A 12850-nucleotide genomic window follows, 5' to 3' on the forward strand; every position below is an offset into this window, starting at 1 on the left:
AAGCTCAGTGCCCTGCAAGAGTCGGGCCCAGGAAAGAGTTGGCTGTCTCATGTGCTCTTGGCACCAGAATATTGCCTGTTCCCAATATCCAGGACGCACTGCATTTGAGCAGTCTGTTCCCTCTCACTCAGCCAGTCAACAAGCGATTACCGAGCACCTACAACATTCCAGGCAGGCGCGTGCTGGGCACTGGGGAAGGAGGAATAAGCAACACCAGACCTGCCCCACTGAGTCTGCTGGGGGAGATGGTCAGGTCTGCAGGCAGTGGCCACACAGGGTGGCCTGTCTAAGCAAGGGACACAGGAGTGTCTGAAGGATGGTGAGGCCTCACCCAGGCAAGGTGGGGGACGAGTGTCCCTGGCAGAGGGAAAAGCATATGTGAGTCCAGAGAAACGTCGGGAGGGAGGGAGTTCAGGGGACTGAAGGAGGTTTAGCTTAGGGGAGTCAGAGTGAAGTCACAGCAGACCCAAAGGTACCCTTGTGCCCTCTCTCCTGGGTCCTCTGCTCACTAGTGCACTAGCGTGCACTGCCTTGCCGTTATACCTGTTGGTTGCATATTGGCTTGCTTTGTGTTTTATTTTCTCTGTATCCCAAACACCCAGCACCACAATACCCAGCACAGGTGAGCCCTAAATGAACTCTCAGCATAGGCCGGAGGTAACGAATGTGGGTTCTGAGATCAGATCCCAGCGTGACCCCTTTGCGACCACGTGATTGTGTACAAGTGCCTCTGGGCCTTGGTTACCTTGTCTGTAAATTGGGGATAAGAGAGTCAGTTGCTACCTTAGGGCCCATCTGGGGATGTGTTGAGTTGATGTGTATGAAGCACCCAGCATGGTGTCTGGCCCCGGAAGCTGGCAGTATTGTTCATCAAAACGAATGCAAGGCTCCACAACGAATCTGGCCTCCAACAGGACTGATGGGGCCCAACCTGCAGCTCCGTCCTGTGAGCTCACTGCTCCTCCGCACGACGAGATGATCGGCCTCCGACGGGATTGATCAGGGCCTGCCTGCAGCTCGTCCTGGCTGGGCTCACCGCTCCTCTGCATGACACGCTCATTCTGTGACTATTTTTGCTTACGGGGTCCCTTGCCACAGTGGGATGTGGGCTGATGTGTTGGGCTTGACGCCTGGTTCTTCATGCAGTGTCAGGGAGGTGCCGGTTGGCTCACAGCAGTACCATCTCCTCCGTGCCCTGTGTCCCAGAATGAGCTAAACCAACCTCACCCCAGCAACCCCTCTGATTGTGTCGTGAGCTGGAGGCTGTAGAGGCGATAAGAGGCCCACGGCCGGGCCAGGCACCGAGCCGGACTCCCGACCCTGGACTCCAACGTTGGCTCCCGCAAGGGCTTTCACTCTGCCCCTCCCCCGACACGGGCAAGGCCCAGCTCTGGAAAAATCAAAGGCAGAGTGGAGCATGTGTGATGCAACCTGGGAGGCCCCGAGGGGGACCAGCCGGGCCAGCCTCGTTAGTGCTGACCTTGGCACCGAGCTGCTCCTGATGGATGGGGTTCGGGCCTGGCCAGGCCCCGGGGGAGTGGCGGCCCCATCCATTATGGGCCCATGAGCGCCTCCCTGAGCCCTCACTGCTTGGGATGCCACGAGTGTCAGGCTGCGAATAAATCTCTGTCCGGGCCACAGGACAGCCGAAAGGGAAACAAGGCAAAGCATGAAAAATGTCTGTGTCCTGGCTCTGGCGACAAAGCCCCTATGAAGGAGGAAGGAGCAGCCGGAGTTTGGGGAGGGAGAAAGGGTGGATCAGAAGCAGCCAGGCTGGGGCCCCAGGGAGGCTGGGCTTCCTGGGAGTAGAAACGGGAAAAGATGGGGGCCCCAGGCTGCTCCCTCTCCCAGTTATGACTCCCTGCCTGTCCCCTACCTTTTTTTTTTTTTTTTTTGAGACAAAGTTTTGCTCTGTTGCCCAGGTTGGGGTGTAGTGGTGCAATCTTGACTCACTGCAACCTCCACCTCCCGGGTTCAAGTGATTCTCATGCCTCAGCCTCCCTGTAGCTGGGATTACAGGCACCTGCCACCATGTCTGGCTAATTTTTGTATTTTTAGTATAGATGAGGTTTCATCATGCTGCCCAGGCTGGTCTCGAACTCCTGACCTCAAGTGATCCACTTGCCTTGACCTCCCAAAGTGCTGGGATTACAGGTGTGAGGCACCAAGCAAACCTGGCCCTCAGCCTGGGCCCCTTTTAACAAAACTCCTTGGAGATCCAGGCCCAAAATAAAACTCCAAGCCTTGGAGAACCAGGCTTGGAGAAGCAGGCAGGCCTTGAGGAGGAACAGACCCCTGTCAGACTCAGTTTAGGGTGCTCCCAAAGCCCGGGCAGAGGTAGCCCGGGCTGGGCAGCCAGCCAATGCCTCCACCTCCCAAAAGAACCTGTTCAGGCCACTAAGGGCCAGGGTCCTGGTGTAAGCTGCCTGGATGGAGCCCCCACACCTCCACTCACCACCTGCGACCTCCTGCTGAGGGACAGAACCTCACCACGGCTTCCTTTTCTCATGGATAAATAGAGGTGATGGACGCCCACCACACAGGGCTGCAATGAGGATTCATCCAGTTGCTCTGTGGAAAGCCAGGCCCCAGCAGGTGCTCATCAGCGTTGGCCGTTGATTGCTGTAACTGCTGTTCGTAGCCACCATCTCGCTGCTGAGGACTCGCCTCCGCACCAGGCCACTGGCACCATTGTGGACGGAGCTCAGGATGAGAAATGACTTCCTCGCCCAGGGCCTTGCTCTGCCTCCTGGAAGCATGCGGCCTGTGGATATGAACAGCTGCCCTGGAAGGAGACTCGGGTCAAATCCTGGTGCTGCCTCCAACTAGCCAGGAGACTTTGGGCAAGTGACTCACTCTGAGCCTCAGTTTCCCCATCTGTAGAATAGGGCTGACAGTCTCTACTTGGTAGAGTTGTATTTAATGAGATGAGGTACAGGGCTCAGTGTTGCACGCAGCAGTCACTCCGTGGGGGCCCAGAAAATGTCAGCTATGAAGACTGCCCCCTTCCAGCACACACTCTGGTCCTCATTTTGTTCTCTGAAGCCTCTGAGAGCAAAACCCCTCCACTGTCTTAATCCCAGGGCTTCAGAGAGTTATGGACAGCTGCTGTGTCTCTGCCGCATCTTTTCACATCCAGCTAGGAGGACCTCATCTCTTCTCCTGTTCTTTTTTTTTTGAGACGGAGTCTGGCTCTGTCGCCCAGGCTGGAGTGCAGTGGCCGGATCTCAGCTCACTGCAAGCTCCGCCTCCCGGGTTTACGCCATTCTCCTGCCTCAGCCTCCCGAGTAGCTGGGACTACAGGCGCCCGCCACCTCGCCCAGCTAGTTTTTTGTATTTTTTAGTAGCGACGGGGTTTCACCGTGTTAGCCAGGATGGTCTCGATCTCCTGGCCTCGTGATCCGCCCGTCTCGGCCTCCCAAAGTGCTGGGATTACAGGCTTGAGCCACCGCGCCCGGCCTCTTCTCCTGTTCTTTGTACACAGTGGACTCCCTCCCCCCTCCCACCTATCATCCTGATGGCTCCCTTCTAGACGATTTCCTGTTTATGAACCTTCCCTTGAATGTATGATGTCCTGCATTCTTGAGCTTGATATTACAAGTATGGCCTGAGCTGCAGAAAAGACCAAGGAGGTCACCTCCTTTGTTCTGTACTTGCTACCTCTATTAACATGGCCAAGGAACACGTTCATTCTTTGAGGCAGCCTCACAGCACTGCAGACTCATAACATCAATGGGGGTGGGGAGGGGGGATCACAGTGGAGTCTATTAAGTGTCATCTCTGGCTATACCGTCCCCTCTCTAGGTCTCAGATGGACTGTCTCTTTGCTTCCGATAACTGTCTCAAAGTCTTAAAGGGCTCCAGACCATATTCGAGTGCTCACTATGTGCTAGGCATTGTGTTGGATGCTGACGATGCAATGACGGATGAAACCGACATTCTCCCTGCGCTCTGGGACCTGACATACAGCAGAGGAGTATTCACGACCGTCGCAGTCAGTGCCAGGGAGCAGATTATGCGGGCGACAGGAAAAACTTGGCTTTGCTGGGGGGGCAATGTACATTTCAGGCCCTCTCCGAGGCCCCGGAGTCTTTGCGAGAGCCACATGCTCCCCCTTGTGGTCAGACCAGGTTTCATTCAGCCGGGTTTCAGGACATCAATAAACACAGCCGCGGTCTCGCCCTTCAGAAACTGCCTCGGATCTCTGGGATGGCTGCTGGGGAAGGGGCTTATTATTATTTTATAGGAGTTTGGGTGGGCGGCTTGGATTTTTTTGGCCATCGGATCCAGGAGAAACAAAATAACCCAGAGTGATTGATGGGCCCATTGTAAATTTGTAAAATAAATCAGCCTGGCGGAGAGATTCAAAAAACCTGTCAGGCAGCAAACATTTTTTTAACAGCCTGTAAAATTTCCTGCATCCTTCACATTTGTCAGCGTCAGGCTGATGATGCATCTGATAGCAGGACCAGCAGCGGCTGCAGACAGAAGGCTGGGCCAGCAGCATCTCCCGCTTATCTGACGCTTCTTATGTTTCCATGGTCTGAAGGCTTTCAGCACCAGGACTGGGGGTGTAGACCAGGCTAATTAGCGCTGATCTAAGGATGCTACTGAGGTTGCATGTGGCAACTGGCTTTATATTTGGACCCCAATGTGGCCATTTGTTCATGCACTCGTTCAGCAACTCCACAAGGGCCTCCTCCACAAAGGTACTGTGGTCAGCACCAGAGATCCTGGGGTGAGAAAAGCAGGCCTGGAGCATCCAGCGGAGCGAAGGTTCTGCATGCCCTGACAAGAAGTTTGAGTTTATCAGGGAATGTGAAAGGGAAGGAAGCGACCCAGAAAGGGGAAGCTCAGTGGGCTCTTTGAATCTGTTCAGATTAAGTTCTAAAGCTTTAAGAAAAATCCAGACAGGATGGCCTTACACAGAATCCTGTCTCATCCCCCTTCTAGTGCTGGAAAAACATAAGCAGAGTCTCTGCCCGTGTCACCTCCACCCCAGTGTTTGTTAGGGAGGCAGATCAGACCCTTGGTCACTGTCATAGGCATTTAGGCTACTCTAACCCTCCTCGCACTGCAAAGCAGCCAAATGACTTCACCTCTCAGACCCTCTGTCTCTTCTTCTGTAAAATGGGGATAGAAGCATTGCAACCTTGTACTCACTTAAGCTAACTTCGTACTCACTGAGCTATTCAGAGTTAGTTAACGAGGATGCTCCTGAGGACCTCGGCACAGTGTCTGAGCCGTGGTAGTAATAATAACACATAGTTGCCATTGTTAGTGCAAAGTGGGGTCTTCCCACCTTCCATCTGGCCCATGTCAGACACTGATGCGCAAGGCGCTGTTTGCTGGCTGACTGAGTGGTGGATGTTCCTGCTAGCATCCGTGTCTTGAGTGTGGCACGGGCTCCCAAGCAGAGCAGTGGCAGAGCCCAGGGTGCCCAGAGTCCACCAGGAGCACCAGCTGCTGCCAGGCCCTTCCTGCTCCTCCCCTCCCCGCCATCCCTGACTCATCATAATCGACAATGCTGGGCCAATTAGGAGCAGTAACAATTAAGATGTGCCGAGGGCATGTGAACATTTGCAAACACTTATTAAAATGCATCAATAATTAAGCGTGTCTTTAATAGTTACATTTCTGGCCTCCAGACATATCCGTTTCTGGACCTCGGGTCGCAGCGTGCTTTGAGATCTGTGTTAGGGCCCTACACGCTGGTAATGAGAATTGAAAATTCTTCCCTGACTTGAATTCTGGGATTTGACAGTGAAACAGCAGTGAGAGAATACCGGGGCTCTTTCCAGCTGCCTGATCCTAGAGGTGTGGTCTTCAAAGCCAGCCGCCAGACTGGGTAGAAATCCAGGCTCTGTACTGTAAGGCTTCGGGGAGGGCCCTTGACCTCCCTTTCCTGGCCTGTGAAGTGTGCAGAATGATACCTGTCTCATAGCAAGGACGTAAGGGTTAACAATTATGTGTGCAAAATGCCTCCATGTTTAAGATCAATGCAGAGCAGCTTTCGTTGCCAGTGGCTCATACTGTCATCAGAGGACAAAAAGAAGCCGCAGTTAGCTGAGGGATCGAGACCATCCGTCTACACCAGTGGTTCCAAACTCAGTGCCTACCTGGACTAGGCAGGTAACAAAAACGAGAGAAGCCAGTCTGGGTGAGGACTGGGATAAACAGTCCATGGATTCTGTCCAGAGGGACGCTGCCCCTCAGCCCCAGCCCCTGGAGCCAGGCAGAGCACAGTTCCACTTGCCCAGGCTTCTGTTTTTTCAAGAGAAGTAGAAAATCCAGGTATTTTTATGAAATCTCCCTACTTTTTTAAAAATGTGGCAACTCAACCTTTTTTTTTTTTTTCTTTAATCACTGCACCAACCAGACTCCTCTGGGGGTTGATTGGGCCACAGCCCCCAGTCTGCCCCCATGTCTACACGACCCCTATTTTCCAGGTAACTCCTCAGGTCTCCACTTCCTCCGAGTCACAGAGGCTTTCGGATTGAAATGCACCCCTCTGATTTAGTGACAACCCACAACAAATCGGTGTGGGTTGGGAACCAAATAGGATAACTGGGAAGGAAGTAATTGAATCATCTAAATTCAGCGTTGCATCCCATCTGGTATTGAGGCTGAATGCACAGATTCAGAGACGTGTGGAGAAGAGGGGCTGCACCCTTCACCACAATTCATTTGCCCATTGCAAATCTAGACGTGGGTGGGGGCTGGGGGGCTGGCTGTGGTCAGAATCGTAGCTCACAGGGTGGCAGTCACCACCCCTCTGCTCATTAGCATCCTAGCTTAGAGGGAGCTTTAGTGGATTCAGTCTGAGGTAGGACTTTATTTTTTTTTTAACACATCTGTAATTGTGAGTAAATAACACTCATTTTGTTGTTGTTTTGTTTTATTTATTTATGGGACCAAACTGCCCCAACCCCTCCTCTGTCGGCTGTAATCGGATTTGGTGTTTTAACATGCTTTTAAAGTAAAGAAATAAATATAGTTGAGGCTTGTAAAAGGTGATCATTAGAAAATGGGCCTTGGCCCCATAACTTTAAAGTAATAGCCCCATTAGGGAGCAGGGCGATGATTTTGTCACCGTTCCTCTGCATTTATGCTGCAAGGTGGAGGCTTTCCATGCAGGTTGGGCATCTCAGTAAAAGCTTTTCCAGCAGCCATTTAACCTCCATTTACGAAGAAATAAAGCGAAATTGATGCTGATTTGGGCCTGCTTTGGGGGATATTTCTGCTCCATAAAAGCCCTTTTGCCTGCAATTTGCGGAGCTGCCCGTCACATCAGAAAGGGCTGCTGTTGATAAAGATAAAGCTTTATGGCCACGATATTTGCTGCTAACAGCAACCTAATGCAGCATTTTCATTTTTGTGCAATTAATGTTAATGCCTGCTACGAAAATTGTCATTAAATACCATTTTAAAATCCATTCAATTTGCATATGCAAAGCCCATTTACCATCACAGAAGATATAGCCAGCACTTCATCACGTCCTTTCCCTGGAATTGTGGTCACTCAGTTTTATAGCAATTTAAGATTCTGTATTGAAAGCTGGATGATAGTGCTTGTCCTTTCTGAGCCCAGCTGACTTCAGTGATGCCGTGGAAAACCCCGGCCCCAGGATGAGAAGCTGTGGGTGTTCCGGCTGCACGTCGGTTCCAAGGAAGTAGGACACAGAGTGAGGAGCACTGGATGGGGAGCCTGACAACTGGACTCCAGACCTGGCTCAGTTAACAAATTGCTGTGCAACCTTGGGAAGCTCTCTTCACCTCTCTGAGCTTCTTTCTATTTTCTCCTGTTTTAAATAAGGGCTTTGAACCAGGTGATCACTAGTGTCCTTTGTGTTTCAATCTTTGCTATTTTTCTTTTTCTTTTTTTGGAGATGGAGTCTCACTCTGTCACCCAGGCTGCAGTGCAGTGGTGTGATCTTGGTTCGCTGCAACCTCCACCTCCCAGGTTCAAGCAATTCTCATGCCTCAGCTTCCTGTGTAACTGGGATTACAGATGGACGCCACCACGCCAGACTCTTTTTTGTATTTTTAGTAGAGACGAGGTTTCACCATATTCGCCAGGCTGGTCTCGAACTCCTGACCTCAGATGATCCACCCGCCTCAGCCTCCCAAAGTGCTGGGATTACAAGCGTGAGCCACTGCACGCGGCTCTATTTTTAAATATAAACATACTAAAGGTTGAGAATCCAGGCCAAGCCCTGCCATGAAGAGGTTGTGTGAACTTGGGGAGGTCAATTAACCTCTGCCTGCCTCAGTTGGATCGTAATCCTGCCCACCTCTGGCACAGGGTTTTTATGACCATGAAAATAATTTGGCATGAAAGTTTAGAGCCAAGCTGAGGAGGCACAACAAAGCCTGAGAATCAGAGTGCTGTGATGAGTATATGTGTTACTAGTGCAGCCCCCTGTCTACAGATGGGGAAACAGCAGCCCTGCGGGGAATGTGACGTGGAGAGTTGGTGACAAACCTGGAATTAGCATCCCAGGCCAACTCCCGGCCCAGGGCCCCTCTCCTGCCACCACACTGTGTTTGAGACACTTGGTCACCAGCATGGACTGATCTAGTAATCTAGTGCATGACATGGACCAGGAACAGGGGCTCCTCTCTGCCCCAGGCAGCCTGTAAGAACAGGGCAAGGGAGGGCACACGTGTTGAGAGCTGAGAAGAGAAGTCGGGTCAGCAGCAAAAGTCTCAGGAGATGCCTTGGGGGACCCACTTGGGGGACGATTTCAAAAGCACAGGGAGGATGATGTACAGGAGTTCATTAATCCAGCCCCGAAGTGACTTTCCAGTGTGTCTCTAGTGTCACCTTCCTGGCTTCAGGGCTGGTGCATAGAAATGCATTTCTGGGGACAGACACGCCTGAGGCCATGAGAGGTGGGAAAACTTACCAAAGAGGCGATGCTGAGCTGAACTTTGAAGAATGCGTAGGTTTTCCCACCCACTCATTCTTCAGGGTTCTTTCTCATGAGTAGGATGCTGGGAAAAGCGTACAAAGGCATACACAGCACATGCTGTGGACAGCGGTGTGGGGGGTCCCCAGAAACTTAAAGCACAATTACCACCTGATCCCGCAATCCCACTACAGGGTCTACCCCCAAAAGAACTGAAAGCAAGACTGGAACAGACACGTGTACATCCACGTCCACAACAGCATTATTCACAATAGCCAAAAGGTAGAGACAACTTAAATGTCCATCAGTGGATGAATGAGTCAACAAAACACAGTCTATACACACAGGGAACATGACTCAGCCTTGAAAAGGAATGAAATTCGGATGCACGCTATAACATGGATGAACCGTGGGGATATTACGATAAACGAAATAAGCCAGACACAAAAAGCCAGACATTGCATGATTCCATTCATATGAGATCTCTAGAGTAGTCAAATTCATAGGAACAGAAAGTAGAATGGTGGGTGCCGGGGGCTGGGGGGTGGTGTTTAATAGGGAAAGAGTTTCGGTTTGCAATGATGAAAAAGTTCTTGAGATGGATGGTGGTGATGGGCACACAACAACGTGAATGTAATCACTCCCACTGAATTGTATACTTAAAAATGGTTCAGATGATAAATCTTATGTATATTTTACCACAATAAAAATTTAGAAAAAATAAAAAATAAAGAAGGAACTACACCCCCCGCAAAAAAAAAAAAAAATATATATATATATATATGATGGCACAGTCAGAGGAAGGCACCGCACCTAGTCCAGGAGAGGCAAGAGGGGAGACTGGAAAGACAGGCTAGGGATGGAATGTCAGTGGCCTTAAATGTGGCCCGGCCTGGATGCTGCCACACAGATGGGCTAAGACGTTGGCTTTGTCAGTCACAGGCCACTGAACAGGGCTCCAGATAGCAAGAAGCCCGCTACTGTCTGGGAGGAGCTGCTTCTATTTATTTGTTCAGTGCAATGCACAGATATTGGTCATTTTTGTACTAATGACCAGCTTGTGCCGTGATGTGGAAAGGGCTGGGAAGTCCTGCTGCCTGCCTGGCGTCCATTCCCCTCCTGGAACAGAACCCGGGTCTGTACGTCTTTTCCACCATCAGCCCATGTGGATTGCAGGGACTGATTTCACCCCTGACTCCAGGGAAGGGTGCATCATCAGACCGGGCCAGTCAGGCTTCAGATTCCCCCGGCCTCAGCCATTGGCTCGGAGGCAGACACATGACCCAGGCCTGGCATCTCAGCCCTGGCCACAGCGGTTGAGTAGAGGATAGTCATGTAACCGGGCACCGTGGGTCACACCCGTCATCCCCGCACTTTGGGAGGCCAAGACGGGTGGATCACCTGAGGCCAGGAGTTCAAGACCAGCCTGGCCAACATGGTGAAACCCCGTCTCTACTATAAATACAAAAATTAGCCAGGCGTGGTAGTGCGCGCCTGTAGTCCCAGCTACTTGGGAGGCTGAGGCAGGAGAATCGCTGGAACCTGGGAGGGAGACAGAGGTTGCAGTGAGCCGAGACTGTGCCACTGCACTCCAGCCTGGGGGACAGACAGAGATACTGTCTAAAAAAAAAAAAGATAGTCATGTAACCCTGAGCTGGCCCAAAAAGTCTTGAACTCAAGGTCGCACCAACGCCCTTCGCACTGGGCTGTTAAGAGAAAAACAGAATACAACTGCTGCTGGCCATTTGCAGGTGAGAAGAAGCTTCTCAGAGAATGGAGCCAAAATCAGGAAGCACAGCCAAGAAACAGACAGACCTGCTGCTGATGACGTTGCCTGACTGTCTAGATCCTGCTATGCCTGAAGTCATCCCTGCACTTTCCAATCACGTGAGCCATGAGTGAGTTTTGATTAAATGCAACTACGTTCTGCTTTTGTAGAATGTCATGTGTGCCAGGGTTGGGACATGGGTCATGTCTGGCTCATTTCATCTGTGTGTTAGCAAGATAACTCTGGAGTAATGTGGAAGGTGGCTTGGGAAGGGCCAATTCTGGAAGAAGAGAGAGCAGTTAGCTGGTTTCCGTAGGACAGTCAGAAGAAGACGGGGCGTTGACTGGATGGGACTCATGGCTCTTCTGCTGGTGTCCCCCCATCTCCCTCCATTTACTTGTGTGTGGCCTGTGGGCCCTCAGTAGCACTAGGGAGCTGATCTAAGCGCCAAGCCAGTCGTGCCCTTGTTGACAATGGGGAGGATGTGGACCCATTGGGACGTGCGTGCCGGTCATCTAACCTGTGGTGACAGTGGGGCCACCAGACAGTCATTTCTCAGGGGATGGAAGAATAGAATAGAACTGCTGTTTCTCAGGGGTGTGCCGGAGCTTTCTGGGGTGCCAGATTTATTCTATATCTTTATCTTAGTGGTAGTTACTTGAGTGTGTCCATTTGTAAAATTGCATTAAGCCGAACACTCCATGATTTGTGCATTTTACTGCCTCAATAAAAAATTTAAAAAATTTCATAGCTCTTGGATCTACAACTCACATTACATCATATCTAACATGAACACTAGCTAACATTTATTGAGCGCCTTCTGTAGGCCAGCCCTGTGCTCAGGTTTTTGTTTGCATTACGTCACTGAAACCTCAGCATACGGTGAAACAGGTGCCGCTCTTATCTCCATTCTACAGATGCAGAAGCTGGGGCAAGGATCCCACGGCCAGTCATGGCCAGAGTCCAGGTTTGAGCCCAGGCTCCAGAGCCTCTCTCGTGGCTTCCTTGGGGTGGTGCTGTGCTTGGGTAACTTGGCAGGCTCTCCCCTCTCTTATCCCATGAAGACAGAGACAGGTCTTTTTTTTTCTTTTTTTTGAGACAGGGTCTCACTCTGTTGCCCAGGCTGGAGTGCAGTGGTACAATCACGGGTCACTGCAGCCTCGAACTCCTGGGCTCAAGCAATCCTCCCACCTCAGCCCTCAAGTAACTGATACTATAAGCACATGCCACAATGCCCAGCTAATTTTTAAAATTTTTTTGTAGAGACGGGGTTTTGCCACATTGCCCAGCCTGGTCTCGAATTCCTGGACTCAAGCGATCCTCCCACATGGGCCTCCCAAAGTGCTAAGATTACAGAGATGAGTCACTGGGCCTGGCCCAGTTTCCCAGGGACACTGTTTGTTAATCAAGGGAAAGTGGGTGACCTGTGCACAGCCCTACAGGGTACCTGCTGTAAGGCCAGGACCCAGCTCAGCAGGATTCAGGGTGTGGCTACAGAAGTCACACAAGAGACAGTCATTGGAGAGAGGAGAGTGGGGCTGGGAGGATGCTCCACCTCCCTGTCAGCCTCCGACCTTGTCCCTGATTCAGCTGGTACCCCCACCCCTCAAGGGATGAAGCCCTGGCTGCCAGCCACCTCACCGTGCCCGGATCCCAAATGTCATGTTTGGAGGGAGAGGGGGTGGCTCCTTCTTCAGGCGCCGGTCATCCTGGTCACTGATGCGGATGTCGTTGAGCTGACGGTAGAGCAAGTTCTCCCGGGCAGTCACCAGGCCGGCTTTCACCGCCCCACGGTTCATTGCGATATAATTCCGGGTCAGCTCGTGGGGGCAGGTGGGCTGCTGCTTAAACACGTTCCAGCGTCCGATGGCTGAAGGCAGGGAGAGACCCACGGGGCAGTGGTCAGCCTGGCAGTAAGCACCCTGAGGCAGCTGATCAAGAAGAAATAGGGGCATGCGGGTCCTCGGCCTTCCCATTTACCTGAGCCTGCTGGGTGACAACCCTGCCTGGCCCCCAGAAAGCATGATGGCCCAAAAAGGTGGGGTCGGGGCTCCCAGAGATCCCAGAGCGTACCGAAGTCAAGCATCTTCCCTGGAGCTCGGCTGGCCTGGCCCTTGACTTCCTCTGGGCAGGCAGAGGGTTGGTCCCAGGCTCATTCTGTACTTGTTTT

At 51.8% G+C, this 12850-nt stretch overlaps 1 protein-coding gene across 2 annotated transcripts in view; it reads right to left on the reverse strand.

Moving 5' to 3' along the window:
* Positions 1–12850, reverse strand: part of LOC105503996 (chromosome unknown open reading frame, human C9orf171) — a 185307-nt gene that overhangs the window by 67231 nt on the left and 105226 nt on the right. For both annotated transcript variants that reach the window (XM_011931171.1, XM_011931169.1), the window contains one exon: positions 12322–12550. In XM_011931171.1, the coding sequence (XP_011786561.1) occupies positions 12322–12550 (229 nt within the window). The remainder of the gene's footprint in view (positions 1–12321; positions 12551–12850) is intronic.

Source organism: Colobus angolensis, unplaced genomic scaffold (genome assembly GCF_000951035.1).
Source record: "Colobus angolensis palliatus isolate OR3802 unplaced genomic scaffold, Cang.pa_1.0 Scaffold9, whole genome shotgun sequence".
Lineage (NCBI taxonomy): Eukaryota > Metazoa > Chordata > Mammalia > Primates > Cercopithecidae > Colobus > Colobus angolensis.